The sequence below is a fragment of the Chiroxiphia lanceolata genome, chromosome 27, assembly GCF_009829145.1.
Source record: "Chiroxiphia lanceolata isolate bChiLan1 chromosome 27, bChiLan1.pri, whole genome shotgun sequence".
Taxonomy (NCBI): Eukaryota; Metazoa; Chordata; class Aves; order Passeriformes; family Pipridae; genus Chiroxiphia; species Chiroxiphia lanceolata.
In genome coordinates this window covers 4,101,400-4,126,376 of record NC_045663.1, presented here as the reverse complement: position 1 = coordinate 4,126,376, position 24,977 = coordinate 4,101,400, and the positions used below count along the sequence as shown (strand labels likewise).

The 24,977-nt window shown below is 60.8% G+C and overlaps 4 protein-coding genes across 7 annotated transcripts; 1 reads left to right on the top strand and 3 right to left on the bottom strand.

Annotated features, from left to right (window-relative positions):
* Positions 1–1,609: 1,609 nt before the first annotated feature.
* Positions 1,610–5,616, bottom strand: CD320 (CD320 molecule). Its single transcript, XM_032711693.1, has 5 exons — positions 5,478–5,616; positions 5,078–5,287; positions 4,146–4,223; positions 3,643–3,791; positions 1,610–3,317 (listed from the first exon to the last, which is right to left on the bottom strand). Exons 1-4 carry the CDS (start codon positions 5,614–5,616, stop codon positions 3,646–3,648), a joined length of 573 nt encoding a protein of 190 aa, XP_032567584.1. The 3' UTR covers positions 1,610–3,317; positions 3,643–3,645.
* Positions 5,617–6,292: 676 nt separating this feature from the next.
* On the bottom strand, positions 6,293–7,831 carry NDUFA7 (NADH:ubiquinone oxidoreductase subunit A7). Of its 2 annotated transcripts, XM_032712164.1 has the most exons (5): positions 7,713–7,831; positions 7,521–7,570; positions 7,287–7,436; positions 7,002–7,144; positions 6,420–6,530 (listed from the first exon to the last, which is right to left on the bottom strand). In XM_032712164.1, exons 1-4 carry the CDS (start codon positions 7,761–7,763, stop codon positions 7,039–7,041), a joined length of 357 nt encoding a protein of 118 aa, XP_032568055.1. In that variant the 5' UTR covers positions 7,764–7,831; the 3' UTR covers positions 6,420–6,530; positions 7,002–7,038. The 2 variants fall into 2 exon arrangements, with proteins under 2 accessions (XP_032568056.1, XP_032568055.1); XM_032712165.1 differs by lacking the exon at positions 7,002–7,144 and having other exon boundaries at positions 6,293–6,530; positions 7,713–7,829.
* A 16-nt stretch (positions 7,832–7,847) lies between these two features.
* Positions 7,848–8,441, top strand: RPS28 (ribosomal protein S28). The gene is made up of 3 exons (XM_032712166.1): positions 7,848–7,934; positions 8,037–8,084; positions 8,164–8,441. The coding sequence occupies exons 1-3, from the start codon at positions 7,896–7,898 to the stop codon at positions 8,284–8,286; spliced, it is 210 nt and encodes a 69-aa protein (XP_032568057.1). The 5' UTR covers positions 7,848–7,895; the 3' UTR covers positions 8,287–8,441.
* Positions 8,442–10,027: 1,586 nt separating this feature from the next.
* LOC116799223 (KN motif and ankyrin repeat domain-containing protein 1-like) lies at positions 10,028–23,132 on the bottom strand. Of its 3 annotated transcripts, none has more exons than XM_032712161.1 (11): positions 23,030–23,132; positions 16,956–17,030; positions 14,911–16,671; positions 14,289–14,388; positions 13,942–14,142; positions 13,331–13,418; positions 12,777–12,996; positions 12,362–12,504; positions 11,906–12,106; positions 11,722–11,820; positions 10,028–11,493 (listed from the first exon to the last, which is right to left on the bottom strand). In XM_032712161.1, the coding sequence occupies exons 2-11, from the start codon at positions 16,990–16,992 to the stop codon at positions 11,437–11,439; spliced, it is 2,907 nt and encodes a 968-aa protein (XP_032568052.1). In that variant the 5' UTR covers positions 16,993–17,030; positions 23,030–23,132; the 3' UTR covers positions 10,028–11,436. The 3 variants fall into 3 exon arrangements, with proteins under 3 accessions (XP_032568052.1, XP_032568051.1, XP_032568053.1); XM_032712160.1 differs by lacking the exon at positions 23,030–23,132 and adding an exon at positions 21,962–22,036; XM_032712162.1 differs by lacking the exon at positions 23,030–23,132 and adding an exon at positions 21,962–22,036 and having other exon boundaries at positions 10,028–11,490.
* Between the last annotated feature and the right edge of the window lie 1,845 nt (positions 23,133–24,977).

Below are 24,977 nucleotides of genomic sequence, written 5' to 3'. Positions count from 1 at the left end.
CAAGCGCCCGCTCCTTAAGACACTAATGAGATTGAGGCACTAGTCCTTTATGTAAGGAACTATTTCCAGACCTGCACTTCTCTTTCCCCTTATTCTGTTCTTATTAGCTGTTTGCATTTGCCACACGCCACCTGTTTCCTAGAAGGACATCTGTGATGGCAAGTTGGAAAGAGCACGATCTTGCCTCAGTTTACCCCTGCCAGCCCTGCCTTGATGGGACAGGGAGGTGCAGACACGCAGGATTTGTAGAGGCTTTGTACCCCCACACCAGATGCTGCTCTTGGCACTGGCCCTTCGTTAGGCACTAATGCAGTTGCCCGGGCTCTGTCAGCTGTCACAGCCAGAGAAGGGAGATGGTCGTGACCTCCCAGCTCATCCCTCAAGCCCCACAGTGCAGATTTACAGGGGATGAGGTGAAGGAATCACTTCAGTCTCCACACAGTGCCTGAGCAGATCCCCTGGGGGACAGGTTGCTCCTGTGGCCCTGCCCTCTGCCATCACATCAGCCTTCAGCCTCACCAGTCCCACAAGCAGGGGCAGAACAGGGAACAGGACACTGAAAATGCAAGTAGGCAGTAAAAGTTCCCCTGAACTATTGGAACTGAAAAGGAGGAAATAATCCTTTGGATTTCCAAGTAAAAGGGGAACCAAAATTAAATAGGCTTATCTTTGAGGCCTTACCTTGGAACACGACCTTGCTTCAACATGTAAAACTGATCACACTGATCTCTATGAATTGGTCTAATTAAATACAGAGACCTGGAGCACAAAGCTGCTCCTGGCCCAAAACCAGCTTGGGCTCCACTACAATTGAAGTTTCTGAGCCCTGGGATTAGGACAACAAAAATACTTTTGGCACCAGACAGAGGAAGGGAAATTGCTGTCACAAAACATAGATCTTGTTTTGGCACAAGATCCAGAAAATATGTTTCTTTCAACCCTGAAGCACTTGGCTCAGGGAGCAGTAAACTAAACCTGCAAGGTCTTGTGAGTTTGCCTCCGGGCCTCACTCCTCATTGAACAGAGCGAGGGCTCTGCCCCACACCACAGACCAGCCAGGCTCAGCCTGGGCTCAGCTCAGCAGCTGGAGCTCAGAGGATGATCTGGGACCAGCTGGTGACAGCTGACTTTGGCCACCTGGCCCCGACAGCACCAGCACTTCTACAGCCCCCAGCTCAGCCCTGTCCTGCTGGGACTCCTGGAGCCCCTCCCGCTCTACAGGACTCCCCACTCCCTGCACTGCTCTGACAAAGAAGGGACAAGTTCAGGCAGTTTTTTCACCTTGTTCTAGGCTGAACTCCCCACTTGTCCCCTGTTTGGCAACAGCACTCCTAGTGCCAGTGCCATCTGTTCCTCCTGTCCCCACCCTCTCCATTCACTCTGCTCCCTGTATTTCACTCTTCTGCTACAGCTGGTGTGTGCTGGAGTCATGTCCATCCCAGGCAGGCACAGCAGCACTTGCTCCCCCTTACTGGCCGTGCCAGCCCACCCACCACGAATCCTCTTTCCCAGGATGTGACAATCCAAAGGTGACGCAGCCCCTGAACTCCCAACTACAGAATTTAAGCAAATACACAAGTCCAGGGAAATTAAAGACTCCAGAAATCACTAGTTTCACATTCTTTATTCTCTTGTGTCAGTTACAACAGCTATTCCCACCTGTCCCTATGGAAACAGAAGCAAGGTTGTGTGCCCTTGCAAATGACTCCTTGGTACTAAAAATAGCAGCCCTGGAATAACTCGGGACTCCACACCACATTTAGAAGTTTCTCCCATGGGGTATGGCAGCACTCACACGCTATCCAGGAGTGGAAGATCCCTGCTCCAAGGCTGATGACTGGTGTCGACTTGGCAAGACAAGGCAAACAGGTCAGCAGCCAAGGCAGCAGCTTTGTGCACTTAGTGAACATTTGTGCAAGGTGCACGTGGCCCAAGGGCACCAGGCACTAATCTGCCCCTGCACAGCCAGTTCCAAGGCACACAGCATTGAGCCCTTTGGCTGGAGCTCCATGTGCCACACAGTGTCTGACCCAAGACGTGGCTTATTTCAAAGGACACCTTCACTAGACCAAGGTGCTCAGAGCCCTGTCTGACTTGGCCCCAGGGATGGGACAGCCACAGCTGCCCTGGGCAACCTGTGCTGGAGCCTCACCACCCTCACCATAAGACCTTCCTTCCTCTTCTCCCACCTAAACCCAACCTCTGTCAGTTTGTAACTGCTGCCCCCCGCCCTGTCACCACAGACCTTGGTGAAAAGCCTCTCTCCATCTGTCTTACAACCCCCCTTTAGACATGGACAAGGCACAACACAGTCTCACGGAGCTGTCTCTTCTCCAGTAGCTGCCCTGATGAAGGTGCAGGACCTTGCACTTGACCTTATCGACCTTCATGAAGTTCCCACGGGCCTGAGGGTCTCTCTGGATGACATCCCCCTCTCCCAGCTGCACCCTGGTCTCATCCTCACACTGGCTGAGGGTCCCCTTGATCCCACTCTACACACCATTGATGAAGACATGGGATAGCACTGGTCCCAGTACAGACCCCCAAGAGACACCACTCGTGTCAGAACAGTTTTAAGGAAGACACCATTAACAGTGTTAGAGGAGCCAGAGCCAGCGTTCAGCACGGGGGTGGGCAGAGCAGGTCAGTAAAGAGTGGAGGTGTTTGTGTGAGGGAGTGTGCGAGGAGCTGCCTGCCTGGGGGCCAAGGAGCTCCTGGCCCCACACTGGCCCAGGTGACAGCACAGCAAAGTGAGAGCAAACAGGAAGATTTTAACTGTCACCTTGTGGTAGAACCGTCAGTAAAAGCCACCTATTGTGGAACTGAGCAGCATCAAACACTAGTGCAAACATGGAATATCTGTCTGGTCTGTGCAGAGTCAGTGAGCTCCTATGGAAACGGGTTAGGAAGCCCCTATTCCCTGACAAAATCCAGGGGGAAGAATGGAGCAAGTGAAAAAAGGCTCTTCGCTGGGAGTGGAGGGAAACAATGAACAGCACCTGGCATTTCACAGAGAAAAACATTTTTGGGTCCAAGGCCACGCTGGTGGGAAACAGCATTAATAACTGGAGCTCAGAACAACGAAGACATTCCTACCACCTTTGTGAGGGCTGATTTCACAATGCCAAGGAAGATCCTGTGCTATTTCCAGAGCCAAAGTAGTCCCACAGTCTAAGACCTATTTCCAAGGGGAGTATCCTCTTGGTATTCAGTGTAACAACCCAGATTTGAAAGCTGATATCCAATTCAGTCAGGCTGTGTGGTGAGCATGAGAGAGACCAGGCTAGTCCCACCTCGTCACCTCGGTGTAAAGATCCCTGTTACCAAAACAGAAAAACACCTGGTTATTGACAGTCCTTGGAGCAAAAACCTGGCTTGACTTCAGTTAGTGCAAAGGGGAAGAAAGATACCCACACCAGAAGATCAGTATCTTAGTATGGGTGCTCCATGTCCTTGGCAGCAGAGGAAAGGGGAGAGTTCTGCTGCTTCAGGGCAGACTGAAACACCCAGCACCTGGCTGACCAGCAGCAGGAAAGCTGGGAAAAGCATCTCCTGGAGAGGAAAGCTCTAGAGGCCAGAAACACAGGGAGGGAAGGCATTTCTCCCTCAGGCACACAGAGCTCATGGGTGCAAGACACTTACCCTTCAGGGAAAGGAGCCTGTCTGGCTCTTGTCAGACATAAGCTGTTCCCTGGATGCTTTTTCAAGACTGACGGTGTTAGATCGGCTTTTTGCTTTGAACAGGCCCCACACAGCAACAGAACCCGCAGCTACCAGGATGCTGAGGAGCCCTGGGGAGGAGAATGCACAAGCAGAGACTCGCTGAGTGCCCTGGTCTGGGCATCAGGACTGGGCCCTGCTGCTCAACACCATGAGCCAACAGCCAGAGATGAGCAGCTTCCCTTGAGGGCAAAGGACAGACAGAGAGGAAGTGAGTTAGTGCCAGATCGCATGGCACGGCCTTTCCAAGGACACAGCACAGCCAAGGCAGAGCAATAATTAATCGTGGTGTCAGGTCTCCCTCGGCCCTTCCAGCACAGCAAAAGCCACTACTTATATAGGTCTGGAATTGACTTCATCAAGATACTCAATTTACAGCCCATGGCAGGACCAAGACCACGTGCAGCACTCTGAGTCTCACATACCTGCAACAATCAAGACCCACGTGTAACCTTGACTCCTCGATGGCACAGAGACCCCAGGCTCAGGAGTAGCTAAAGCCTCTGTGAGGAAGGAGAGACAAGTCCATCAGGCTTCCAACTCACCTTACAATCAGCACTCAAAGCAACCTCCAACCCACACCTGTCTGAGTTCCCAGCTCACCTCAAGAGTGCCAAAAGGTCATTTTCAATTTATCTGCCGCTGTGATTAGCCCACATTGGAGGAAAAAAGTCCTACTGGAAACGCCAACAATGAAAGCTGGGATATTTCCCAGCTGGAGCTGCAGCATCTCGACCTGTCCTCAAGACACTGGGAGGCCACAGGTACAACCAAAACACAGCTCATCTCCCCACCTGCCGAGTGAACTGGTGCAGGCACCAAACCCAAACCCAGTTCTGTCACACCTGCAGTAATGCCCCTCCTCTCCACACTCATGGTGCTGCAGCTCCCGGACACCACGGAAACCCCCGGGCAAGGGAAGCCAGAACAGCACTTCCAAGCACAAAGGAGACCCCGCGGAGCCGAGCAGCAGGCGCCGGCAGTGCTGGGCGTGCAGACACTGCCCGGACACCGGACGGCCCAGAGCTGCCTCCCTCATCCTCATCCTCTTCCCCTCAGCCTGCCCATTCCCCAGGGATCACAGGAGCTCGGGAGGCGGACAGACTCCAGTGCCGCCGGCTCGTTGGGAGGGAGCTGCTGGAGCTTGCGTGTTCTGGAAGAAGGAAGCGGGTACTACAAAGGCGCTTCCCGAGGAAGCCCCAGGGGGCGTCAGCGCCGTCCCAACCGGAGGCAGCTGAAGGTGGGGGTCTCCCGCAGCGCTTCCTCCACCCACAGTGACCCGCAGCTGCCCCGGAGAGGCCGGAGACAGCGGGGAACAAAGGCTTCCGTCCGCTCTGCCGCCCCGCGCCCCCCGTACCTGCGCTGCCGGCGGGCGGCCCCGCCGAGCTCCAAGGCGGGGTCAGCGCGGGGCCGCCGGGACTCGGCTCTGCCGGGGTCGCGGTCCCGCAGTCCTGCTCGTCCTCCTCGTCCGCGCAGTCGGGGTGGCCGTCGCAGAGCCAGTCCCGGGGGAAGCAGCGCTCGCCGGGCGCGCACTGGAACTGCTCCGGGGGGCAGCGGGACGGGGCAGCTGCGGGGACGGTGTGAGGGGCTGAGGGGAGCGGGGGGGGCAGGAGGGGAAGCCCCTGCACACACCCCCCCCTCACAGCCCGTCCGGCGGAGCCCGCGCTCGCCGTGCGCGCGGGCACCGGCCAATGAGAGCGAAGGGCGTGCGCGGGGAGCCAATGGGCGCCGCCCGCCCGGCCGCTCCCCCGACTCACCGTTCTCCGGCGGGAGCGGCAGCCCCGGCTGCGGCAGCGGCAGCAGCACCGCGAGCACCAGCGCGAGCACCAGCGCGAGCACCAGCGCGAGCACCAGCGCGAGCACCAGCGCCAGCCCCGGCAGCCCCGGCCCGGCCATGCCGCGGGCCCGCACCGATGGAACGCCGCGCTGCCGTCGCTCACGCCGCTACAGATGCAGAGCGCGTGCGCCCTGGCCCGGCCTCCACCAACCAATGGGATGCTCGGGGGGCGGGGCCCGAGGAGTGGGCGGGGCCCTGCCGCGGTGTCACGTGAGCGGGGCCGGAGGGACCCCCGGCCAGCCCCGGCTCGGTCCGGGCAGCGCTCCCGGAGCGGCGCTCCCGCCTCGGCTGCCCCTGCCTGTTCCAGCGCTCCCTCGGCGCCAGCGCACGGAGCTGCCACTGCCTGGATTAGCCCCCTCCAAGCTCCGGGAACAGCCGCGCTCTCCCGCGGTTCTCTGGAAAACCATCAGCACCACGGTGACCCGCTGTCCCCGGGGAGGGGCTGCTCAGCTCCCGAGCAGCGTGCGGCCGCAGCAGGACAAGGGGACGGCGGTGGGAGTGCCACAGGCTGCTGAACTTGTCTCTTCCTTCAGAACCAGAGCACCAGCGGGCCCTGTGGGCAAGGCTGTGCTTTACTCAGCTCTGCTCTTCGCTGGCATCTCGTCTACAGCTCACAAATCCCCCAAGCCTGTGCTCAAACCCCTGTGCTGTGTCGCTATTCCATCAAGCAAACCTTACATGGGCGTTAAAGAGCAGTAACTTGAATAACTCAGAACAGACAAAACAGGGAGGGGGTGTAGTCACAGCTTTAAATACATTTATTAGTAAGATATCAGCTCCCTGCAGCACTCCTGAAGCCAAATCCACCACAGCCTCCCTGCTGAAGCTGCTCTGGAAGCACCTGCGCCCATCACGCAGCCTTGGCTCGCTCCCTGCTCACAGGTAGGGCTGGTCCTTGGAAATCTCCCACTTCCTAAGTGGTGGTCCTGGTGTCACTGCTTTCTTCTGCGCTGTTGTCACTGCAGAGTCTGAACTGCAGCAGAGGAAGGAAGAGAGAGGAAATGCTTTAGTAATTTTATGGAAATCATGCTCAGATTTAATCAGTCCAGGTTGGGGTAGTCCTGGAGGGGTCTGTTAGTCACAGAAATGGTTTGGGTTGGAAGGGCCATTGAAGATGTCCATGGGCAGGGACACCTTCCACTAGCCCAGGTTGCTCCAAGCCCTGCCCAACCTAGTCCTGGACAATTCCAGGGATGGGGCAGCCACAGCTGGTCTGGAAAACCTGTGCCAGGGCATCACCACCCTCACAGAGCAGAATTCCTTCCCAATATCCCATCTAATCCTGCCCTCTGGCACTGGGAAGCCATTCCCCCTTGTCCTGTCCCTCCATCCCTTGTCCAGAGTGCCTCTCCAGCTCTCCTGGAGCCCCTTTAGGCATTGGAAAGGGGTCTCAGGTCTCCCCAGAGCCTTTTCTTCTGCAGGTGAACATCCCCAGCTCTCCCACCTGTCTCCAGAGCAGAGGGGCTCCAGCCTTTGATGCATCATTGAGGCCTCCTCTGGGCTTGCTTCAATATATCTACATCTTTCTTGGATGCCCCAGAGCTGGACATAGGTGCTCCAGAGCACAGTAACTGAACCTCCTGCCACCTCATTTATTCGCAAACAGACACCGACACAAACAATTAGTTCCACGTTCTTCTACCAACCTGGGTAACTCTGCACCGCGCTCCTGGTGTAAATGAGGGCTGAGCCCGCTCAGCAGCGACAGCACCGCCCAGGCCAGACCTACCTGCCGGGTTGTGCCCCTGCAGCCAGAGTCTTCTGCGCCGCCACCACCACCACGGGCGGCAGGGACTCGCGGCGCCCGTCCCGGCCGCAGTAATAATTATCGGCGAACTTGTGGCTGGGGCCCACCGGGAGCCGCGGCGGCGGCTGGGTCCTGGGCAGAGAGCATTCCGAGCATCAGCAGCGGCGCCCCGGCTCCGCTCCGCGCCCCGCCCGCCGCCCGGCCCGGCCCCGGCACCTCTTGGCGATCTCCCCGTAGCGCAGCGCCAGCTTCTCCTGGAGGTTCCGCTGCAAGGAAAGGCAAGGGCGGAGCGGCTCAGGCGGGGCGGCCGCCGCCCTGCGCCGGGGGCTCCGCGGAGCCGGTGGCACAGCGCAGCGCCCCGCGGGGCAGGGGCTGCTCTCGGCCTCCCCGGCCCGGCGCTGTGCTCACCCCCGCCAGGAAGTTTCGGAGCTTTTGGATGATTCCCGTCGCCGTCGCCATCTTGGGCCGCCGTGAAGGGCAGCGCCGCGGGGGGCGCCGGGAGCGCGCGCGCGGGGCGCGCTGGGTCTCGCGAGACTCGGCGCTATAGAAAGCGGCGCGGGGAGGCACCGCCCTTTTCTGCGCGGAGCCGCCATGGACACGAGCCGCGTGCAGCCCATCAAGCTGGCCAGGGTGGGTGTGAGGGGCATCGGGGGGCCCGGGGTGGGTGTGCGGAGCTTCGGGGGGCTCAGGGGGGCCGCGCGGCCGCGCTGACCCTCCGCTCTGTCCCCGCAGGTCACCAAGGTGCTGGGCCGGACCGGGTCCCAGGGGCAGTGCACGCAGGTGAGCGGGCCGGGCCGGGCCGGGCCAGGCGGGTGCGGGAGCCGGGCCCGGCCGGGCTGACGCGGTGCCACCCCCGCAGGTGCGCGTTGAGTTCATGGACGACACGAGCCGCTCCATCATCCGCAACGTGAAGGGCCCGGTGCGAGAGGGAGACGTTCTCACCCTGCTGGAGTCGGAGCGCGAGGCCCGGCGGCTGCGCTGAGCGGGACCTGCCCGAGCGCCCGTCCCTGGGCCGTCCGTCGGGGGATGGAGCCTGTCGACCGTCCCTGCATCGTCCGTCAGGGGATGGAGCCTGGCGGGTGGGCAGGAGCGTGATGGTGTTGTCACTGCAATAAAGGGTTTTTCCAGTAGCCCCGTGCTTGGGTGTCACTCAGTGAGCGCCTGGGAGCTCTGTCTCATACCTGAGCACCTGCTGCTTTCCTCGGGCTCAGCAGGGACAGCAGCACGCCCTGCTTGTTGCTGGGGTTGCACGTAATGCATTCGTTGTAATATCATTGTGTTATTGCATCTTTATTGACCTGTCACAACAAAAATAACCATGTTTTGATTACAGCAACCTTAACCCTGACCTTCCTGGTAAGCGGTTTTCTCTGTGTAATATGAAGTGGCGTTGGAAACTTACCGGACCTCAGTGGAATTTAATCACAAGTTGGAAATCAAGCTTGGTACCAGCTTGCAAAGCAACAGCCTGCTGCTTCTGTCTGTCTGTCCTCAGCAAGCTGTTCTCTGAATGCTGCTATAAATACACCTACTTGCTGTCCTTCTGTCAGTCACATGTAGAGAGCAAGTGCTTGTCTCTCCCCTTTGATTTACTGATTCCTCTGTCTCACTTTTTTCAGCTTTCTCCTCCACCACAAGATCAGCTAGCAAGATGTATTGCTTTAGAATATTACGTGAAGGAAAGGTATGGCTGAAAAATTTAGGAATGAGCCTGAAAACGATCCTGGTTCAAGGGCTGGTTTTTAAGGACTGGTGTTTTCTGTCAGCTTTCCTGGTTTGTGGTGTGTTTAAACCAAGTCAAGTCTGCACCCCCTGGTCTGTGATCTCTGATATGAGTGTTCTTTGTCCTGCAATGTCCTGAGCTTGACTGAGGCAGGTCAGTGGTAGTGTGACTGAGAGTCTGGGTGTCCTAAAGCTGAGCAGAGCACTGCTGGGACAGATGTGCAAATTGCTAAACTTGAGCAGACAGTGATGATTGCTGTAGGGTTGCTGTTTAAGAGTATTTGTGGGATTTTTCCCAGGTGTTAGTTGTGCCCTGGGCAGCCTGAGGTGAATTTTGTGCCCTGGAGAAAGCCCTTGTCAGTGTGCTCATGGTGTTGCTTAATGTGGTTCTTGAATTTTTGGGGTTGTTTCAGTTTTAGAGCATCACACAAGCTGTGTTCCCTGGTTTGTGGGACACAGCAGAGCTCAGAACTGGCCCTGAGTGCCAGAAGTCCTCGGAGTTTACATCTCTGGCTGCTGTTTGTTCCCTCACAGCCTCAGCAGTGACCCAGGAGTGTTTGCTCTGGCCCCTGCCAGCCCTCACTGCTGGGTGACTGGGACAGGAGCCACCAGCTGTGAGTTGCAGCCAGAGGGAAACCTTGTAGTGGGGGTGGCTCAGGGCTGTATCCCTGTGGGGTCAGCCTGGTCTCTGTCCACGGGAGGAGGGAGGTGATTTGCATCCCCACACTCAGCGTGGTGATTGCCCTTAATGATTGCAGCACCACAGAGAACCAGGGGTGGTGAAGGGCTGTGGCTGGTCCCTTGTCCCGCTTGTTCCTGCAGAGTGAAAGGGGCAAAGACACCACTGCACCTGCCTGGGACGGTTCTGTGGGAGGAAAACCAGACTGAGGGGTGTAGTCAGTGCACAAACTTGAAGGGAACGACTTGGAATGTGGGGGCTGTGCCTCCACTGCAGCTCTCGGGGGCTTTATCACGACAAGGAGGCAGGAGACCGCTGGTGGTCACTGTAATATTTCAAAATAACTTTAAATTTTATTTATATCTTAAAAATAAACACCAGTATTAAAATAGCAGTAAACAGAGTAGTGTATTAGAGAGTGGCAGTGAGCGCTGTGTATAACTCCAGTGCAAAGCTGAGACGGGCCCGTGAAGAGGGCAGCAGGGTGGTGCCCAGAGTGAGTTTGGGGGGGGAGGTTTATAGTTTCTTGGGGGGATGTCTCCCAGCTCAGAGCAGGCCTGGCAGGGGCAGAAGTTAGGGGGAGGCTGGGCCAAGGAGCAGGAATGGGGGCTGTGACAGGTTACCTTTGTGAAGGGCTCAGAGCAGAGCTGCTTTCCCATGCAAAACCATTTTTCCTCCTGGTCCTTATCCTTACCCTGTTCCCACCCCACATAGTACTCACACACTTGCAAAGACACACATGTTCTCTGACATACGTGTTCCCCTCCACAGGCCCTGCCTGTGTGCTCTGAGCTCTTCTGGCCCATCTGTTTCTCCTGGCACTGTCCTCAGCTCTCTCCTCCCTTTTGGGATGGAAAGTGGGCAGAGAGGGACTGGGCTGTGGGCTCTGGCTGTTTGCATAGTCTGTGGGACTGGTTAAATGGGGAAATGTTTAGGAGGCAATTGCTTTCTTTCCTTTGGGAGAAGGACCCCATGTGGGGTATTAGCTGGGCAGGCTCAGTCCCCAAACACATCCTTGGCCCTAAGCCCCTTCTGTCACTTGGCTGCAGCCCCAACTGCTCAGAGGTTTTGCTCCCATTGAACAAATCAAATCCTGAGTGATTTCATGTGGAACTCCATCCTTTGGCCAAGCAATATAATTTTTTTGCTTTATGTGCATGTGCTAGAAAAAAAAAACAAACCAGATTTCAGCCAGGAAAGGAAATGGCAGAAAAGAAGGGCAGCAAGTATGTCAGTCTGGAAGTGCTCCCAGCCCACACTGACCAGCTGGTGTCCCCTCTCCCAACGTCCTGCACAGCACTGGGACCCTGCTCAGGGCCAGGAGTGTCACTCGTCCTCCTGGCTCTGTGTCACCAGCACTGCTGCCTTCTCAGGGCTGCCAGAGAGCACAAACCAGGGGTTGGTTCTGCTGGGATTTGTTCTCTGCTGTTCCCTCCTCGCAGAGGGCTCGGAGGCAGTGCAGCTCTGGTGGTCATGGCAGGGAGCAGAGGGGATGGGGTGACTTCTGCTCCCTGCATGTCCCATCCCGAGGTCACTTGATGCTTGGCTCCTGTAACTTGGTGCAGCGAGGTGGCCACGTGTGGGTGGAGATGGGCAAGGGAGGCTCAGGGACAGCGCTAGTGACAGGACTGAAGCTGCAGAGAGCAATTTGGCACAGAGGGGTGGCAGGCGAGGGGACATGAATCACAGCCCAGTGCTGATGGGGGCCGCTGGCTGGATCCCAGGATCACTCTAATTTGGTTTCTTTGGACTCCCAGGGCTCTTCGTGGCTGTCGGTGATGCCGCCTGCTGCAGAGAGAGCAGTCACAAAATGTCACCAGAGACCCCTCCAGTGACTCCTGGTCAGGGCCAGCAGGGCTATTCTGAGCATGTGGCACCTGGAATGCTCTGCTCTTGCTCCTGCAGCCCCTTCCTGGAGACCCTCACCTGTGCCACGGCCCTGTCCCCTCCCCTGGGGCGACCTGCCCACCTGAGTGTGGGACGTGGCAGGAGCCGGGGCAGTGGTGTGGTACTCACGGGCAGCTGAGCCTTCGTGCCATTGAGGTGGGCGTAGAGGAGCGCGGCGATGTCGCTGTGTCCGGCCTCCAGCGCGATGGCCACGGCGTTGTTACCGTCCTGAAAAGGAAGGGAGAGCACGTGGGAAGGGGTGTGGGGACAGGACACGGCGTGGGGCTGCCCAGGCCCGGCGGCAGAGCCTTACGCTGTCCACGATGGAGACGTTGCAGGTGGGCTGAGCCAGCAGCAGCTTCACGGTCTCGGCGCGGCCGTGCTCGCAGGCGCACATCAGCGCCGTGGAGCCCTCCTCGTCCTGCAGGTTCACGTCGGCCCCACAGGCCAGCAGGGCCTCCACCATCTCCTGCCGGCCGTGGCTCACAGCCAGCATCAGCGCAGTCTGGCCAGCCTGCGGGGAAGGGACGCTGCCAGGCCACCCCTGCCCCTGCTGTGCCACCCGCTTGTGCCCCCTGCCCTGCAGGGCCGCTGCCGAGAGCCCTGTGCCAGCCAGGAGGAGCTCCTAAGGTGATGCCCTCCCCATGTGCTGACCCCTCCAGGTTTTAGAGCCACGGTCCTGCCCTTGGAGGAGCCGAGTGTGGCTCTGGCAGCTGCTTGGGGGTGTGGGCAGAGGGGTGGGATGTGGTGGCCCACAGCCCATGCCAACCTGGCTGGCCTTGGCGTTGACGTTGCCCATGCTGAAAAGCCTCCGGACCACGTTCATGTCGTCCTCCTGCTCGACAGCCGCCAGCGCCGCCAGCATGAGGGCAGTGTACCCAGCCTTGTTCTGGTGGTCCACGTTACAGATCCCTGCAGGGGTGGGCAGAGGGGGCTCAGGATGCTGGAGGGAGACATGGACCGAGCCATGTGCCTGGCTCCCGCCCTGCCTGGGTGCTGTAAGCCATCCCACAGCACCGTGGGCACAGAACTGCTGATGGGTCCCCCCTTGAAATCCAGGCTCTCACCCCCCTACCCATGCACGGGCACAGCCCGGGCAGTTCTCCCTGCCCCTCTGCTCCAGCACCTTCCCCCTGTGCCTGGCAGGCCACGTGGGATGTGGCCTGGGGGTGGGGGGCACTGACCCGTGTCCAGCAGCAGCCGCACGATGTGGAAGTTGGAGTGGGAGACGCTGTAGTGCAGGGCTGTGTTGCCATTCCCATCTGCCAGGTTCACCACGTGGGCCAGGAGAGCCGGTGAGACCTCGGCAAATGCCAGGAGGTGGTTGGCAACAGTGTCGGGGACGGATGACTTCTGGCTGGACAGACGGAACCACTCCTGCAGGACGAGGCTGCTGCTGGCCAGCTGTGGGCAGAGAGGGGCTGAGCTGGGGCCAGGGCTCCCCCAAAGCCTCTGCATGGGCCACCCTGCACCCACCCCCCACTAGTGGCCTGGTGGGGAGCAGAATCCCTGCTCCAGAGGGGGCTGGGTGAAGGCCAGACCCTGAACCCCCCAAACCCATGTTGGGATGGCCTGAGCTGAGTCCACAAAGGTTTTGGGGTATCTGTGACAAAGCCTGGAAAAAAGGGCTGTATCTGGGGGGAAGGTGCTGAGCCAGGCTGCTGAGCCTCTCTGGGGAGGGCCAGCCCTGGGGGGATGCTGGCAGGGGCTGGGTGAGCCACTCCAGCACCTCACTCACCACCTCTTTGCTCTTGGGGGCACCGGGGTGGCCCAGGTGGGTCTTGACGATGAGACAGGCCTCCCGCATCCTGGGGCTCAGCTCAAACCTGGAGAGAGCAGGAGAGAGCAGGGGGCATCTCTGTAGAGGTCTGCATCACCCCACCAAACCCTTGGGGTGGGGCACCCCGAGTCCCCCTGTGGAGCTCCCCAACGTCTGTGAGCCTCCCCAAGGCACAACCTCCAGCCTGGTGGCTGCAGCCTGGCAGCTTCAGCCTCTGCAAACCTCTGCAGAACGGAGCCTTATACGGATGTGCTCGGGCACAATTTACCCATTCTTAGGCCAAATTTTTTCCTTTTGTTGAAAAATGCCATTGAGGACTGTTGGCTTTTTTTGTCCCCCTCCAAACTATCTTCTGCAGCAAAGAGGCATCTGGGGCCTCTTGTCCTTTCCCTAGCAGACCCAAGAAGCTGGAAGCATTGTTCCCTGATGAATGGTTTCTGCAGGAGCTGAATGTGTTTTTTCCATCGGCTGCACCGAAGCCATGGCAGATGCCCCAAGCCAGCAGGGCCAGTGCCAGCCCATGGCTCCCAGCTGCGCAGGGCCAGGGAGCCTTTCCCATCAGCACTTACTTCTCCTTCACCTCGGGTGGCTCTGGCAGGGCCACGTCAGTCCCCTGGCACTCCTGTCCTGGCTCACACGTGCCTTCCCCGGCCTCCTCCTCTGAGGTTTCGGTGTCTCCCTGCTCCGAGCTGTCGGAGCTGTCGGCCAAACCCTTCTCAGAGGAGCTGTCACCTTCTTCCTCTTCCTCCTCACTGGATGTGCTCTCATACCTGCACAGAGGGAGAATGTTGGGTGGCAACACAGCACCTGGCTGATCCTCTCCAGGCCCTGCCATTGTCAGTGCCCCCAGCCCAGGATAGGGATGCTGGGGCCAGGACTGGCTCATGGGGGTTGCAGGAGCCCCCTCAGCACGTACTCCCCGTTCAGCACGCCCACAAACTGCAGGCTCTTCTTGCTGCCCTCTGCCTCGCTCCGGGGGGGACCATCCCGCTTCTTCATGATGGACTTCAGGGCTCCTGCGGGCAAAGAGGTGGATGTCAGGGGCCAGTGAGCAAGAATCTTAGAATCACAGAATGGTTTGGCTTGGAAGGGACTTTAAAGATCATCTCATTCCAACTCCCCTGCCATGGGCAGGGACACCTTCCACTAGACCACCTTGCTCCAAGCCCCTCCAACCTGGGCCTTGAACTCTTCCAGGCATGAGGCATCCACAGCTTCTCTGGACAACCTGTGCCAGGGCCTCATCACCCTCACAGGGAAGAATTTTTCACTAGTATCATCTAATCTCAACGTACTCTCTGTCAGTTTGAAACCATTCCCCCTTGTCCTGTCACTATATGCTCTTGTAAATAGTCTCTTCCTGTGGCTGGCCAAGCACCCCAAACCCACCAGACCCCAGGGCAGGTACAGAAGGGACATGGGCAGCTGCAGGTAGTGTTGGCCCTGCAGGTAGTGTTGGTCCCCAACAGGGCCATCCTCTCCCTTCCCACAGGAACATCCCAACCAAGATCCTGGTGTCATCCAAGGCACCAACTCACCGGTCGCAGGGCTTCGGGTGGCTCCTCTGTCCCGTGCTGAGGACGAGTCCTGGCTGCTGTGTGTTGTGTCCAGCACAGCTGGCCTGGGGGCCAGGCTGCCTGGGCACATCCCCTCCATTGCTCCCGTGCCCTGCACTGAGAGGCTGCTCGGGCCATTGCCTGGACCAGGCTCCATCTCCTTGCCCCCCCCAGGCTCTGCCTCCTTGCCTGCACCAGGCTCCTTCTGTCCTCCCACCAGGACGATGCTGCCCACGTCGGTCTGGCTGCCCTTGTCATCGCAGCTGGCAGCCGAGTCAGGCCCGACCGCCACATCCCGCCCGTCGGGGCGGCAGCTCACCCCGACACAGGCGGTCGGGGGGCAGCACTCCACGCCCGCCTCCGCCGTATCTGGGGGGTCACCGGCTGCCCGGCTCTGCGTCGCTACCGCGGCCTCCACCAGCGCCTCGGCCACCTGCGGCTTGGCCGTCACCTCCTTGTCCAGCAGCCCGCGGGGCCGGCGGGCGCACACCTCCAGCCGCAGCTCCTCCAGCTCCCGCGTGGCCTCCTGCAGGTGCCCCTCCATCAGGGCAATCACCTCCTTCTGGTGCCCCACCGTCTGCTGCAGCAGCTCCAGCTCCCGCTCCGCCTCGCTGGCCAGCCCCAGCGATGACTCCAGCACCCAGACAGCCGCGTCCCTGCGTTCCCGTGCCCCACCATCCACTGGGTCACCGCCCTCCTGCTGTGACCGGTAGTAGAACACGGCATCTGTCATGGCCCGGTCCTCGCCCACCGCCACGGAGCGACACGGCCTCTCGGCCACCCTGGGGCTCCTGCCTGGCCAAGCCCTGACTCCCCGCTCCGGCACCGCCAGCTTCTCCGTCAGCTTCCTCAGCTCCGCAATCTTGCTCGCTCGCCCCTTCGCTGGCTCCACTTCACTCTCCAGCCCTGGTTGGGGCGGTTCCTCACACCCTGCCCCTGCCTCAGAGCCAGGGGGGTGGTCCAACGCCTCGCCAGGCTCTGCCGACAGCTTCTCCAGCAGCTTCGCCTTCTCCCTCTTCAGCTCACAGATCTGCGTCTCCAGGAGGGGGATGGTTTTCACCTGCTCCTCCAGGTCCCGGAGCTGCCGCAGGGCCGCGGCCATCTGCTCCCGCACGTGCTGCAGCGGGGCCGTGCCGAGCCCTGCCGCCGGGGTGCTGCGCCCGGAGCTGCCGGGGCTCACCCGGCCCCAGCCCCCCTGCCCCTCGGCGCCCGCCGGCACCCAGCGGGGTGGCTGGCTCAGGGCGCCCGGCGGGCCACCGCGGGGGGGACCGCCCGCATCCTGCAAGTGGCCTTGCTCCTGCTCCAGCCTCCTGCTCGTCTCCAGCAAGGTCTTCTCCACCCGTGGGTTTCGCAAGAGGCACTTGCGGGTGGGGGGTGGGAGCAGCCGCACCGGTGGTGGTGAGACGGGGTGGGAGGTTGACTTGCTCGGGGGCTCCAGGGGTGCCCGGCCGTGCGGGGACAGCAGCAGCGCGGTCCTGCCCTCCTCGCTGGCCGTGGAGGTGAGGGACTCGGTGGAGGTCCAGGCGCTGGCGTGGCTGCTGGGGCTGCGCAGGGCGCTGGGCGGCAGACGGGACCCCTTCGCCCTGCGAGGCAGCGGCACTTTCTTGAGCGTTTGGCCACTTTCAATGTCATCGACGTATTTCAGGAAGTCGAGGTCCAGCAGGAAGCCATAGGGAGTTTCCACGGAATATGAGCTCTTCTCCCCATCGTCCTGGTCCCGGTACAAGAACGGGCCCCCAAGATCTGCAAGAGGAGCAGGGGCGGTTAGGCAGGGACCTGGTGGAGACAGGAAGGCCTTTCCAACTGGGTTATACTGGAATCTGCTGCCTGCAGGCCCCTCCCCTCCATGATGTGCTGTCTGCCCCCAGCACCCTCGGTGCCATAGGGTGTCACAGGAATCCCACTCCGTGCTGGGGTTGGTGCTGGGGTTAGGAGCTCCCTTGGGATGGGATGGGACAGCTCAGCCCTGCCACCCCCCTCGTGCTCCTCCTGCTGTCCCTACTCGGTGATGACCCCTCTTCCTTTACCTGGGAGGTTCTGGTTCAGGGGTGCCGGCTGAGCCATCTTCTCCCCAGGATGCTGCTGACCAGGGGACCATCGACCTGCAACAACAACGAGGCCACATCCAGCCAAATCCTGTGACCCGGGGGCCGGTGAGTCCCAGGAGGCTGCACCCCCCTGCCCCCTGCCCGGGGAGGGCTCCGTGGCCGCCCCCTGCCATCCCCCAGGCCCCCCTCATCTCCCCCGGCCCCGGGGCTGATGCTGGAGCCGCAGCCGGGCAGGCGCGGTGCTGCCTGCGGGGCCGGGATTGTTTGTACATTTAAGGAATGCTCTGCAGCCTGGCTGGGACGGCCACGCTGCCAGCTCCAAGGGTGCAGTCACGAGCCAGAGCTTGGCCACACGGTGGGAGCAGGCCAGGAAAAAAAAAGAGGCTGAAGTGGGTACAGGTACAATTCTCGGAGGGAAGTTTGCTTTGGATAAAGGGAATTGATGCTTTGGCAAAGCTACGTGACTGTGGGCAGCTGCCAGCACCCATCAGTACTGGGTACAATGTCCATCCTCACTGCCCGGGGTGCCCCACGCTGCCCATCCCTTTCTCAGGGGTGACCCCCAGGAGGGACCTGGCTGCTTCTCCCTGTCAATAATGTGGGATAAGGCAGGAGGGACTGAAATAGGAGCCTGGGATAAGGCAGGAGGGACTGAAATAGGAGCCTGGTTTTCCCAGGCCCCTGGTTTTCCCGTGCCCAGGCACGGGCATGCTGGAGGAGAGCCAGTGGGATGCGGCTGCAGTCCAGAGGTGAGCTCATGGCTGGGGGTGCCGCCAGCTGTGAGCATTCAGCTGGCATCTGCTGCAACATTTGGCACCATCTGGGTGCTGGGGCCCAGGTGGGAAGTGACCCTGGTGGGAGCTGGATGGGGCAAACGGCACCCTGGGAGCATCCACCACTGCTGTGCAGCAGCATCAGGGTCCCTGGGTGCTGGGGACATGGTGGCCCTGCCCACAGGGCACAGGTGGCCATGGGGCTGAGCAGCTGTTGGTGGGCAAAGCATTTGGCAACAGGCTATTTTCGGAAGAAAGCAGGGGAGGAGGAATGCTACAAAGGAATGGCAGCTTGGGCACAGCCCTCAGGGAACCTGAGGCTCAGTGCTGCCAAGGGAAAGCCACAGCATCTGGTCTTGGCTGCACAGAAACACCCGCATCCATCCCCAGATCCTTTGCCCATGACAACCCAGACTTCTCTAGCAGAGATGCTGTGGCTGGCCCTGCCACAAATCCCACCTTGGGGACGATGTGACAGCCCATAGCTTGCACCTGCTGCTCATGCTTATGCAGCTGCCACTCCCCTGCCCTGGCACTGTGGCTGCCACCCCACGGCTCACCCCGACTGCACGGAGCCAGTGGAGCAGCTGTGGCAGTGCCGGGCCAGGTGTCGGCTGGGTGGGCATTGTCACCCTCCCACCCTCAGCCCAGGGCACAGGGTCGGGGCTGAGTCCAACTGGGCAGGGATGAGATGCTCCCCACCAGTCATCAGCATGGATTCTGGGGCTCTCCCACCCCTCTGCCAACCCATCCACAGCCGAAGCACATCCCAGCTTTCACCTTCCTTGGGATCATCCCAGCTCTGAGCCAGCACCCATTCCACCTCCCCTGGGAGCATCCTGGCTCCATGCTGGCATCCAGCACGTGGCATCCATGCTGCTGGCTTCGTGCCTGAGAGGGTCCACACATCCCCCACCTCGCCTAATCCCTCCCACCCTGGGAAGCGTTAGGCTTCCTCCCCCGCACAGCCCTTGCTGCAGGTAATTAAACAGTGCTGGGGCCAGCACAAACTTCCCGCCGGGCTCCACGCACGCTGTAAATCAAACGGGAGGAAGAGAGAGCAACAGGAGCCGGAGCCAGCGGGTGCGTTTCGCCGGGGGAAGTGGCCGGCAGCTCCCTTCCGCCGCCCGGCCGGGTATTGTCCTGCCTGGGGACAGGAAAAGCCTCCTCTGCCGAGGCCTGGAGGCCTCCTGAGCCACTCCAGCAGCAAAGGTGCCCTTTGCACCAGCACTGCCCTGCTGTCCCCTCCACTGAGCCAGGGACAGGCTGTTTCTCCCCCTGCCACCTCCTGTGGCCCTTCAGCTGACACCAGCAGCCTTGTGGCTGCACCGCCCATCCCAAATGTGGAGGAAACCCTCCCACTGCTCGTGACCCCCATTCCTTTTGGTATGACAGGATGGGCTGGACTCAGGACAGAAGCTTCTGCCTTCACCCAGCTCTGAAACAAGGGGATGGGACCTGCCAGCTCCCAGCCACATCCAAATCGCCCCAGGGACCCCATGACATGCAAATACCCCCTGAACCCTGCTAACTGTCCCTGGGCTGGGTGGGAGGTGTGGGGCTGGACAGGAACCAGGAGGATGAGCAGTGGGGGCAGATGGCCCCAGTGTGCCAGCAGGTCGAGTCCCCCCAGCTGCGGCTCAGCCACCGTCAGCACCATCCAGGCCTGGCTGCCACCACCATGGCACTGCTCAGAGCAGCCACTTTCCACCTGGGCTGAAGTCGTGGCAGGGACAATTGTGCCAGTCACTTTGGTGCCAAAGGCTGAGCTTTGGCCGCTCCCCTGGGCACTGGGGCTGGGTGCTGAAGGGGCTGGGCACATGGGCCCCCCAGGGCCAGAGACAGGGGAACCTGCATGATCCCAGCTTCCTTCAGAAGCCATGAAAGCGTTGTTTCTAGCCCCAGTGTTTCCACAGAAAAGCGGGATGCTACAAGCAGAGCACTGATGTGGAGGCTTGGCAGCGAGAGGAAGAGGAGGAGGATGTGCAGGGAACCAACCACCCTGCAGAGGCAGGGCTGTGCTTTGCCCTGGGCTCACACCTGTATTCTCCCCTTGTGCTGTTGTACCAATGCCAGCTCGGGAAACTTGGGGCCAAAACTGGAGCTGCTTTGCTCAATTACAATAAAAAAACACGTCAGGGATGGGGCAGGCTGGGCACCCTGGCACAGCTCAGGTACCATCCAGTCCCCACGCCCCAGCCCCAGCCAGCCCCCTGGGACCTTTGGCCTCATGGTCTAAGGGGTGATCTCCCCTTGGACTCCACAGGCCCCTGTGCTGGAAGGAGACAGGCCTGGGAGAGCTGTTCTTAAAGCTCCAGGCTTCTTCAGGCCCTTTCCCTCTCCAGGGGCACAGCTATGGCAGCCCCCAGCCCGGCTCAGCCACATGCTGCGGTGCAGCCTGGGCTGCTCCAACAGTGGGGCTGGGGCTGGACACAGGGAGGGCTCTCCCCGGCTCTCCTCCTGAGCCAGAAGGCTGAGGTCATGAGGAATGTGAGAAGAACAGAGTCCAGAGCAGCCCTGGCCAGCACGACTTGATTTATCTCAGCCAGGCACGCTTCCCTCGGAGCTGTGCGCAGGCGATAAGCCCCGAACCTCGGGGCTGCGGCTGTCCCAGAGTTAAAGGGAAACCAGTGAGCAAGCACATGGCTTCCTCCAGTGCCAGCAACCTGCTGGGATTGGGGCTCCTCACATGGAGCCAGCGTCACCTGCAGAGTCACTGGCCGGCACTGTGGCTGGACGCAGCAGGAGGTATCTGGGGCTCATCACACCTTCCCATCCCTGTCCCACCCCCATCCCCTGCCGTGGGGCTGTATGGGAGGGCCTTTGCTCTGTGACAGCCTGTGCCCACTTGCCCAGGCCACCTTGGCTGTGCTGTCCAGGCTGGGGCTGCTTTCAGAGGAGCCGGATCCCAGGTGGGTGGGTGCTGACCCAGGGAGGGAAAGGGAAACACTTCGATCTTCTCAACAGTGTAATTTCAGGGCTGGACTGTTATTTCTGGAGTGTCGTCATCACCAGCCCGGTTGGCTGAGAGGCTGCAGGGGCTGCCCAGGCTCTGTACCCACTCCAGCCCTCAGAGACCTCCCTGAGCTCACACACCACAGATGTAGAATCCATTCACAGACTTACCCACGTGGGGATCAGCTCTATGTGTCCCTTCACACCCATAGCGTTACAGGGTCCCTTCAGCTCCACCAGAGACCATCAACCCCTTGCCCTGCACCCTCGTGGCAGCTGCTCACCAGCACCTTCCACCAACACCTCCTAATTCCCTTGAGGCTGCTGATGACACACAGGGTCAGCAGTGACGGCCTGGGCTCGCCCTGGTGCCAGGAGGGGTTCAGGGATGAAGTGTTTAAATTTACACCCCAGGTGCCCAGCTGGGGTACACACACAGCACCGTGCACAACCCCAGGGTGGGCTCTCCATGTGCACACAGGGGGCACCCCAAACCCTGCAGCACCCCTGTGCTCTCCAGCACTCCAGAGGGGCCTGCAGCAGCCTGGGCTGTCACAGCCCCAGCCCTGTGGGTCCCAGCACCCAGGGTGCCCACAGGGTAGATCCCAGGACCCCAGGGAGCCGTCAGAATCCCCAGCCCCGCAGGTCCTCAGCACCGAGGGAGCCAGCAACACCCCCAACCCTGTGTGTTCCCAGCATTCCAGGGAGCCCAGAGTACCCCCAGCCCCGCGGAGCCCCAGGACCCTGGGGTGCCCCCCAGCATCCGCAGCCCGAATAGGTCCCCAGGATCCCAGGGAGCCCCCAGAACCCCCAGCCCCGCGGAAGTCCACCAGCATCCCCAACCTTACGGGTCCCCAGCACCCCCGGGGTGCCCAGCGCACCCTCCAGGCACCCTCACGTCGGGGCGCCCGCCCTCTCCAAGCCCAGGGGACCCCCGGGGAGCCCCCGCCGCCGCCGCCAGCCGGGGAACGTCGCAGCCCGGCGCGGCCCACCCGGGGTGCGGGCAGGAGCCCCGCTCCCCTCCCGCTCCCGCCGCCGGGGCCGCCCGGGCGGAGCCCTCGGGGCGGCGGATGCCGGGACCGCCCCATCCCGGCGCGGTCCCGGCGCGGCCGCGGGGGCTCCGGAGCGGCCCCTCGGCGGGCCCCGGGCGGCGGCGGGTGCGGGGCCCTGCGGGGACCGCCACGGGGACGAGCCCGCGCCCCGCCGGACCCGCCGCCACCGCCCGTCCCGTCCCGCCCGGTCCCCGCCGCCCCTCACCGTGCCACCGGGCTCCTGGGCTGCAGCCGGGCCGCCGTCCTGGGCCCGGGGCTCTCGGGCTGCTCCGCCGCGCCGGGCAGCGCTGCCGCCGCAGCCCCGGGCCGAGGGCGGGCGGGAGCGGGAGCGGGAGCGGCCGGGGCGGGGCGGGGCGGGGGCGGGCGGGGACCGGCCCCAGGCCCGACGGGACGGGGACCGCCTCCGGCCGCTCGCCCCGCGGCATCCCCGCTAGCCCCCTTCTCCTGGGGGGGGGGAGGTGTCACTCTCCCCGTTGCCCCCCGGGGTGGGATGTCTCCCCGTTCCGGTCACCTCGGGGGAGGAGTGTCCCTGTGAGAGGAGTGTCCCCTACCCTGGTCACCCCCGGGTCCCCTGTTCTGGTTGCCCTGAGGAAGGGGTGTCTCTTGTCCCGGGGAGCCCAGGAAGGGGGATGTCCCCTGCCCCTGTGTCCCCAGGACCGGGGGATCCCCCGCGCTGGTTACCCTGGGGGTGGAGTGCACCTACTCCAGTCCCGTGGGGACAGGGTTCTCCCTGACCTGCCCGCCTCGGGGACAGTCACCCTGCGGAAAGGGGAATCCTTTCACGTCACCCCAGCGCTGGGGTACCCTCTGCCCTGACCTCAACCCCGCAGCTGGCCGGGGACCAGCGGGTGGCTGGGGTCCAGCTCCCAGCCCCACTGTGCTCCCCCCAGCACAGCCATCCCCCGCACCTCCTGCCCTCGTCCCACTCATGGCCGGGAGCCCTGTGCCGCTGGCCCTGGCTGGGCTCCCCGGCCTGGCCCCGCTGGGTTCCTGGCAGCCCTCCCTGTCCCAGCAGCGGCTGTTTGTCTCCTTTTCTTGCCAGCTTTCTTCCCCGCCTGCTTCCCGTGCTGGTCGTTCAGCCGCGAGCTCGGGGCTCTCCCCCATCCCGCAGGGACTCCGGCCGTTCCCCACCTCAGAGTTTGCCCTCACTAACTGCTCCAACTCCTTTAAACGCTGAAACCCTCAGAGAAGGACTTTTGCTTCTTTTTCTTTCCTTTTCGGCCCTGAGCCCCCCCAGGTATTTTTCCACGTCTGCCTCTGTAACACTGCTCACGGGAAGAGCAGGAGAAACAAGATGTGCTTCCCGATGTCCCTCCCAGCTGCCGGCTGGCAGTTTGGGGACTTCCTGAGAAAGGTTTTGCATCCGGATGGAAGTACCTTAATAGCCCTAATGGATCCACCTCCACCGACAGACCTCGTTCCTCTCCAACCCATTTACATACTTGGCCTCCCCAGCATCCTGTGGTAATGAACTTGGTGATTTCACGCCCTCATTCTGTCTCCACGGCAGGTCTGGAATAGCTCTGCTCTTGTCGATTCACTGGCTGGTTGGCAAAGGAATTGGTTGGGTCCTCTACACTGTGTAGCTTGCCTTCTCCATCCAGGTCAGGAAAGGTGAAGTCTGGCATAGTGAGCCAAGTCCCACCAGAGCCCACCTTCCAGCTGCCCTGCAGAGCTCGTGCCCTGCATCCCGGCTCAGAGCTCCACAAAGGGCCCACATCCAGGTTCCTCACTCTTGCTCTTGGACATCTGACAAAAATGTCACCCACTGCCAGGGAGCAATTCCAGTTTCCTCCTTGCAAGGGGAACTAAAAACATAAAGGAGGAGTTGAGGAAACACGAGCTCGGGAAAGTGATGCCACCACAGCTCTGCGGGTGCCAGACCTTGCCCACACAAATTCTACCACCCTTGCGCTGGTGCTGAGCTGTGGAACAGTGGGGAGGCTTCCAACCACCCAGTGCCCCCAAGGAAATACAGCCCTGGGGCTGCTTGAACACAGCGCTGGAGCACAGAACTGTGGCAGCTTGGAGATATTTCCAGGCTGAAACTCACCAGCAGCCTTTGAACAAGTGTTGTTCCCTGTGGGGATCAGACCCCTCGAGAAGAATCAAACCCAAGGGACAGCCCTTTTTTTCTGAAGAATTCAGAATTATTCACCATTTGCTGAAGAAACACTGCGGGACTCAAATATGAAGCCATGGCCAGAGAACTCACACAGGCTGGTTGATATTCACATCCCGTGCCAATCCCAACTGCACCCCGGAGGCCGCACGGAGCGAGGCAATTCCCAACCCTCGGCTGGCGGCCGGCGTGGTGGCTTCACCCCGGGCCAGGGACGCTGAGCCAGGACCAGTCAGAGCTGTGGCACCAGCCTGCCCAGGCCAGCAGTGCCTGGCACTTGTAACCAAACCCAGGCTTGGAGGCAAATGGCAGCAGCTGCTGATGTCCCAGCTGTGCCAGTGTCCTGGTTGTGCTGGTGTCCTGGTTGTGCCGGTGTCCTGGTTGTGCCAGTGTCCTGGTTGTGCTGGTGTCCTGGCTGTGCCTGTGCTGAGCTCTGGTGCATCTGTGAGGTTGTGAGTATTCAGGCTGGTGGTGCCTGTGTGGGTGGAAGGTTCACAGATGCTCAGTCCTGGAAGGCTACAGGTAAGGACCAGGCACTGCCACAGTCTGGGACTGAGCTCTTGTATTCACAATCTCCCTCATCACCCTACATAGAATGGCAGGAGGGCTTGTTAGGCTTCTGTAGGGACAGTTTTGCCATAGAACGATGGTTTTCTGGTGCTGGAATGTTGTCCTTCAGCTGTCTGGGGCTCTGCAGACTTTCATGGCATCATGGCAGGGCCTGGCACACTGTTCTCCCATGCTGGCCAGGGAAAGCAGCCCTGACCCTCCCGAGAGCATCCATCTGAACGGAAAGCTCTGGGAGCTGATGAGTTTTCATAGAATCAGAAACATTAAAAAGATTTTATGGTCCAGAAGAAGGACTCAAAAAATTATTTTCCTTGTGAATCCCAATTATTTGCTCTCTGCCAGTCCTACCAGGACTGTGCATGCAATCGTGCCTCAGCTTCCCTATCAGGGCAGTTGGAAAGGTGACATGTGTGTGGGTGTGTTGTGACACACACCAGCATGGCCGAGTGCTTCTCTGCAGCATGCTGGGCACAGAGCCCCAGGAGCTGGAGGTGGCTGCAGGCTGACAGATCACACTGTGTCCCTGTCC